We start from the raw sequence: 7,947 nt of genomic DNA on the forward strand, positions 1-7,947 counted from the left end.
GCACGAAGGCCAGTCAGGCGGTACTGGCAACGGCCACGCTCAAAATGGTGTATTTTATTTGCCACTCGCACAAGAGTCAGTCCAGGGGCACTGGCAACGATCTCGCTACACATACACATACATATGCATACACACACACACACACACACACTTACAAATGTATATGTGTGTGAGTGTGTATAGCTAAAACACGTTTCTACTTGCTCTCCTCCAATCATAAAGTTTCCCCTGCCCCCAGGGCTCATAGCCTTGCAAGCAGCATGACAACCTCACTAGTGATGGTGGCATGAAAAATGTACTGAGTATTAGCTGTAAAGTGGTGCCATTAGGAAGGGTCTTCAACCATGGAAACCGTGTCAGCATGGAACATGGATGTTGAATGATGAAGATGATTATACACATTCTTGATAAATATAGATGTAATTATACATGTATAAATTTGTTTAGATGTCTGTGTGAGTGTGTGTGTGTGTGTGTGTGTGTGTGTGTGTGTATGCTGTTGCAATTTTATCTGGTAACGTCATGTGTTTTGTAGTTACATAATTTGTTTTTAGTAATGATTTACCATTACCACTCCCATGTCTCTACTCCTCCTTCTTTTCATATCAGAAGCCAGAAAATACAAGTTTTGAGACCTTGAGAGAAAAGCTCCTAGTTCTAAATCTGAAAATAGTAAATGAATCCCATGATGGTAATTCCAGTTGTTCAATTAATAGAACAACCAATGTATTAAATTCTATAGTATGTGGCTGATAATACTACACATATATCTTTCTTTAAAGTATCCTCAGACAAGAATCTGTATAAGTTTCCAAATTACAGTTGTAGTCTATCTGATGAATTCCCACAATTTCTGTAGAACTGGTTTCATTCAAAAAGCTTTCAACTCACCATCACCTGACGCTACATTAGAAGAAACTAGCCCAAAGTGCTATGCAAAACAATCAAACCTTTGACCATCTGATTGTGAAGCAAACTTCTTAGCTATTTAACCAGGCAGCTTGTTAGAAAACCTCTATAAGAAATGAAAGCAGTAACTCTAGTGAGCCGTAGTTCATATAAGCTTGCAAGTGAGCTAGAACGAGCTTCTGCTATCTCTAGCGGACAGGTATCTCCTACTAAGAATGGACAAAAATAGCCCAAAACCAGTTGGTCTGGTGATCCTGTCAAGTTGCTCTCCTGCTTGTAAGATATAATGGGTGCAGATTGCATCAATAACTAACAAGATGAAGTGTCCTCTTGGGGTTAAAAAGTCTTAGTACATACACACCATCATCCCTATTGCGCAATTCTTTTTATTAATGTTGTTGCTACTGACACCACTTCTGTGCATGGTGTAAATGACCTTCACAAACCATACTTCTACCCATATTTTACTTAGCAGCCACAAGGGTACCACTAAGCATGATACCTCAATAATGTTCTTCTTCATGTCCTCAAATGCTGTGGATAATGGTTTCTTATTGGCTAAAACCATCTCTTGCTGTTGCATTTCTAAGAAGAGGACACCAGTGGTTCTGCATCTCTTCACAAACCAAGTTTCATATTATCTAAACTAGGACTCTCTTCTGCAATGAACCAGCATCCATTTCACCAGAAGTGTTGTAGTCTTAATCACTTACACACCATGGAAACTGAGTAACCAGCCTTAATAATAATAATTTATTTCTTTATTGCCCACAGTGGGGCTAAACATAGAGGGGCCACACAAAGATAGACAAAGGGATTAAGTCGATTACATCGACCCCAGTGCGTAACTGGTACTTGTTTAATCGACCCCGAAAGGATGAAAAGCAAAGTCGACCTCGGCGAAATTTGAACTCAGAACGTAGCGGCAGACGAAATACCGCTAAGCATTTCGCCCGGGGGTGCTAACGTTTCTGCCAGCTCAATAATAATAAGAAGAAGAATAAGAATAACAACAACAGCAACAATCTTATCTACTCTAAGCACAAGGCCCGAAATTTTGGGGGAGGGGGCCAGTCGATTAGACCGACCCAGCACGCAACTGGTACTTAAATTATCGACCCTGAAAGGATGAATGGCAAAGTCGACCTCGGCGGAATTTGAACTCAGAACGTAAAGACAAACGAAATACCGCTAAGCATTTCGTTCAGCGTGCAAGCGTATCTTATTTCTTTACTGCCCACAAGGGGCTACACACAGAGGGGACAAACGGATTAAGTCGATTATATCGACCCAGTGCGTAACTGGTACTTATTTAATCGACCCCGAAAGGATGAAAGGCAAAGTCGACCTCGGCGGGATTTGAACTCAGAACGTAGCGGCAGACGAAATACCGCTGATCATTTCGCCCGGCGTGCTAACGTTTCTGCCAGCTCGCCGCCTTCAATAATGATAATAAAGCATCCTCCGTGTTTCATGATAATTATTGTTAATACTTTCCATATTGCAAGAGCCTAGAGGGCTCTTCTGGATGAATAGAGAAGGTGAACTGAAACAAAAAAATTACCAAACATTTGCAAACAAAGGCATTAATAAATTCGATGTAAAAAAACAACTCTTTTAGAATTGGAAGAAAAAAAAAAATCAAAAGTAAGGGAGGTAACTCTAAATATGTTTACAGCAGTTGATTCCCTTGAAAACTGCAAATAACAACAATGGAATAATTGGATTAATTAAAAATCCTATCCAATTCACACAGAATAATGGTAATAGTGAAATGAATGAATATCTGACAATAAAGCAATTCTATGCTTGATGCTGTGGTTTAATGATTGTAATGTGCAGGAAGTTGCAGAAATATGTGTTGGTATAGTGATGACTATTATTTTCTAACTTGTAGTTTTTCTCCATTGTTGTACCTATATATTGTATTTGCTGGTCTACTCGTCTGTTTCTCACTGAAATCTCACGGCAATCTGTTTGACTGTATTGTATCTCTTTTTCCCACCCTCTGCATTTGTCAGCCCGTACTTCTCTCTATAATGATTTAATACAATTTCCATTCCAAATCAGATTGGAGCCTGGTGTAGCCATCTGGTTCACCAATCCTCAGTCAAATCGTCCAACCCATGCTAGCATGGAAAGCGGACGTTAAACGATGATGACGATGATGATGAACTTGAAATATAGTAACTCATTTATTGCCGGAGAAATAAGAAGCTGACATGGTAAACCTCTCTTCCTTGCCCTTGAGACACTTTGTGGGTGGAACCAGCCAAAGGAGGAACTTACTAGTTTTATTTCACGTTAAAACTACTTAAGAAAGGTAACTCAGCTACTCACTCCCAGAAAAAATTGATACTGTGAACCAATCTTTGAGGATCTTAATTATATATTCAAGTGAAACCTACCAAAGGAGTCTTTCACTACTTGTCTATGCAATATAGTAGAGGAGGTAGAGGGTAGTGCTTGTAGCCTTGCTAAGCTCCTAACAAACACAAAGATGAGACAGAAATAACTGGGGACCATTAATACAGTTACAATTTACTTTGAAATTTATAAGGCTTTTATGAGCTGACAGGAAGGGTTATATATTATATACAGGAAGATAGGAAGGGTTATATATGTATACATTTGGCACAACACACTTTTGGAATGAGCGTCAGACAGCTGTGTGAATGAAGTAGGTTTAGGTGAGTGAAGAAATGTAATTTGAAATGTTGAATATTTGGATAATTAGTAAATAACTGGTGTCCTAAAAACGATGATAGCCACCACATCAATTCTCAAAAAGAAAAAGTAAGATGCCTATATAATGATTTAATCTATGAGTGAAATGGATTCATTATGTGGTTGTCTAACTGGCTAAAAGTAAGAGTTAAAACACCCGAAAATCACACACTATTATCTTTAACCCTATATCATTCTCATTACTCTGTCACATGTAATGCTTATTTATTCACATTCTTTTGAATTAATCATGCATTATCTCATAGCTGTGAGGTATCAATGGTATGCTTGTGTTTAGAATGACACTGTATGGTTGGTGTGAGGGACTGGATCTGGGCCAGTTTGAACATAAAACAAGTAGAATATTTGGGCCACATATGGCCTCTTTAAAAGCTAAAAGATTAAATGAGAAAAGGATGAGTTAGATAATGAAGTTCCACATAACGTGGAAGGAAATAGAAGGGTACAGCAGATATGACTTTGATAGTAGTTCTGCTCTGCCTAAGTTGACCTGGAGGCTAAACAACTTAAGCAACATCAACAACAACAACCCATTTGATCCTGTAACCGAAAGGATAAAAAAAAAAATTGAAAAACGATCAATAGGCTCTGACAAGGACTTACCTGCAGACGCTCCAGTAAATAGTTCAGGTCTAAAACATCTGTATAGAAGTCAAGATTAAAGGCAAGTTTACCATACTTTTGAATGAGATCAGCTTTTGAGAGGACGTTCACATGAGGGAGACTAACTTGGAGCATTGTGATTAAAGAGGTGAGTAAAACTGAAATGAATTTGCCTGTATCACTGCAGTAGTGTGCATCTACTAAATGTACAGCTACAAGTCTATAGTCAAGTTTCTGTAAGGCCTCAACAATGTTGTGGACAGCATTGTGGTGAGTGTAGAGTTCAACTTGTCCAGGACAATCAAACATAATGTAGTGGTCTTTGGGGATGAGTTTTAGTTTATGAACCAGCCAATCTAGATTTTTATCAAGGTACTCCATGCAATATATGAGTCCTCCATTTGGGCCGAGCTTCAGATTCTCCATGACTTCCTCGAGAGTAATCAGTTCTGAGATATTGATGTCTGGTGTGTAAGGAATGCAGTCGTTGGCAGGATCAAGGTTTACGATTGACACCTTCCGTCCCAAATTTCGCATGAATTCACTCATTCCACGGCAGTAGGTAGTTTTGCCAGAACCAGGTGGTCCAATAACTAGCTGGGCAAACATTGTAGTAGTCAGATATCTATAGTTAAAAATCATAATAAAATAAATAAAAAAACAAATTACACAAAGGCAACAGAATTACAAATAACAAAGTCTAACTACTAAAGAAAAGAAAAGAAAACACAGATTAATTATCATATGCATATGTTTTTACATATACAAGGCAGAATTTAAACACTATTATACTATTGTTTAAATGCTTTCATTATTTAATTCTTTTGTTGTTGTTTTTTTTTTTTTGCGGCACGTAAAAGCACTCTCTGAGTGGTTGGCGTTAGGAAGGGCATACAGCTGTAGAAACTCTGCCAAATCAGATTGGAGCCTGGTGTAGCCATCTGGTTTCACCAGTCCTCAGTCAAATCGTCCAACCCATGCTAGCATGGAAAGCGGACGTTAAACGACGACGACGATGTACACACACATATCATCATCAGTATTCTTACATTTGGTTTCTCCATACTATAATGACCACAACAGAGAGAGTTCTGGGTAGCGAATAAAGAAGAGCTAACCAACCTTGGATATCTGAAGAGACTCTAGAACTGGTAGATCAAAGAAGGGAACTTAAGATGAAGTGATCAGCCATAGAGGATGGAGAATAAAGATATCAAGAGATCAAAAGAGCAGTGAGAAGAGAAGTGAGAAGGGACAAAAACCAGATGAATGGAAGATGTATGTGCTGAGGTTCAAGATGAATTAAACAAGAATAACATGAGGAAGGCATACAACATTACCAAAGCACTAAAGAAAGGATTCCAGCCAGAAATATAGAAACAAAGACTTAAAGGACAGAGTGCTTGATGATCTACAAAATATTCTCAAAAGGTGGAAAGAATATGGAGAAAGAGTACATCAGGACAATATTTCACAATCAGCAGACATCAGTTAGGATGATCTGACTTCCCAGCACTAATTGAGTCAGAAGAAAGAGATAGTGACTTCCACAAAAAGCTGATGGAATTGATGGTCTACCTGCAGAACTGTTAATAACAAAATTCTGATGATCAGAATGTTATACAGACTCTGCGTTGCACTTTCCTTGACACTGGTGAATGGCCACCAGGCTAGATCAGATCAGTAATCAATTCCAAAAAAACAATAACAGTAGAAGATACAGTACATAGAATCCATCCTGCTCAGCTAACAACAATCACTTCGTATATGGCCAGCAGAAGGAAAGATATTATTTTTTAAAGACTAACACGGTAAGGTGTGATTTAAGTTGAATCCCGCAGCTATTTCTAACAATTCTGACTATAAAATTTCCCTCATCGGTAAGCATTTGTTGAACCGAGTTGGGAATGAGATGTAACTTCCAACTGCTTGTTTCCTAGACAATCAAGCCGAGACCATCACATCTATTTTTCAGGCAGTGTACCGATAACAAGATTTTTTTTCAGACAAGTAGTTTTCTTTTTTAAGGCAATAGATATGAAAGAAATTTGACTGCCAGTTCTAGTAGGTCGAACAACCATGTAGATACTCTCGTCGATTTGCAGCGGCATACTTGCCATGACAACGATGACTTTCAAAATTAACACTTTGTCACAAAGCTTGATAAATTCTAGTACATGGCTTGGATATTAACGGATATTGCGAGAACGAAAAGCAAAATCAATACGGATAGGAACAAAATGAAACACCTCTATGTTATTTAGTCTGGCGTTCCACCACTCTCCTCCCAATAGTTTCAACACCGAAGTTTACCACAGAAGATGCTTTATAATCCAGTAGTTTGGATTTAGTATACACAACTTAAATATTTTGTACTTATGTGTTGTCGTAAATCTGACAAATTATAATTATAAATCATCAACAACGGCTAAACAGCTGATAGCGATAAACAATATAATACTATAGTGTGAAACAGAACTATAGATCCAGTTATATTATGTCAATGTTTAAATTTCAAACAAATAAAATAATTTAACTTACTACGCGAATTTATAAACATGCACGCTTCAGGAAGTCGCCATCTTCGAAGTATAAAAACAAACTCGCATGAAAGATAACTCTTTGATAATCTTATGTAGTTACTTCCCTTGAAAATTTTTTTTTCTTTTTAAACCGATTTCTGATAGGTCTTTAAAATTTGTTAAAAACACAATGAAATAATAGAAGCTGGAGTATAATTGATAAAAGCCAAATGAGTAAACTTCAATGTTGCTACTTGTCCTGCGCAAACCAAATGTAGACCGAGTTAAATTTGCCTCGGTCTACACTCTATCGTCATAAAATGAAAGGAAGTACACATTGTGTAATGCAACCCTAGATACACTATATATAAAAATAAACAAGATGGTCACATCTGGAGTACATATTTTCTTCATATACATGCTCGATGTCTATTGGCTTGAGGCCTCCCCCACCCCAAGAAAACAAACGAAAAAACTGCTGTTTTGAGAAGAGCAAATTGAAACAAAGATAATATGTATAGGTATGGCATAAGATCACTGGTACTCCGTCTGTTACGACGATGAGTGTTCCAGTTGATCCGATCAACAGAACAGTCTGGCCGTGAAATTACCGTGCAAATAGCTGAACACTCCACAGGCACGTGCACCGGTAACGTAGTTCGCAGGGATATTCCACCTGACACAGAATATGACAAGACCGGCCCTTTCAAATTCGGGTACTACTTACTATTGCCAGCTGAGTGAACTGGAGCAATGTGAAATAAAGTGTCTTGCTCAAGGGCACAACGCGTCACCGGAAATTGAACTCATGACCTTATGATCGTGAGCCGGATATCCTAACCACTAAGCCATGTGCCTTCATATGTGATAAGGTTAATCGAGAAATAACTATTCAGGTTGGCTCCTCTTCAAGAATCCTATTTATTAATAATCTGGTAATGTCAGGTTCAGCTTCTTTCACGACAAAACGTAGTTATTTCCAACCATATTCATCATGTGGTAAGTAGCTTGCTTACCAACCACATGGTCCCGGGTTCAGTCCCACTGTGTGACACCTTAGGCAAGTATCTTCTACTATAGCCTCGGGCCGACCAAAGCCTTGTGAGTGGATTTGGTAGACGGAAACTGAAAGAAGCCCGTCGTATATATATATATATATATATAT

At 38.2% G+C, this 7,947-nt stretch overlaps 1 protein-coding gene across 1 annotated transcript in view; it reads right to left on the reverse strand.

Moving 5' to 3' along the window:
* LOC106880599 (GPN-loop GTPase 2) overlaps positions 1 to 6,874 on the reverse strand; it is a 48,283-nt gene extending 41,409 nt beyond the window's left edge. Inside the window, exons 1-2 of the mRNA XM_052966814.1 lie at positions 6,802 to 6,874; positions 4,261 to 4,885 (exon numbers count right to left, since the gene is read on the reverse strand). Of these exons, the coding sequence (XP_052822774.1) occupies positions 4,261 to 4,869 (609 nt within the window). The 5' untranslated portion in view covers positions 4,870 to 4,885; positions 6,802 to 6,874. The remainder of the gene's footprint in view (positions 1 to 4,260; positions 4,886 to 6,801) is intronic.
* Positions 6,875 to 7,947: the final 1,073 nt, after the last annotated feature.

Source organism: Octopus bimaculoides, chromosome 3, assembly GCF_001194135.2.
Source record: "Octopus bimaculoides isolate UCB-OBI-ISO-001 chromosome 3, ASM119413v2, whole genome shotgun sequence".
Lineage (NCBI taxonomy): Eukaryota > Metazoa > Mollusca > Cephalopoda > Octopoda > Octopodidae > Octopus > Octopus bimaculoides.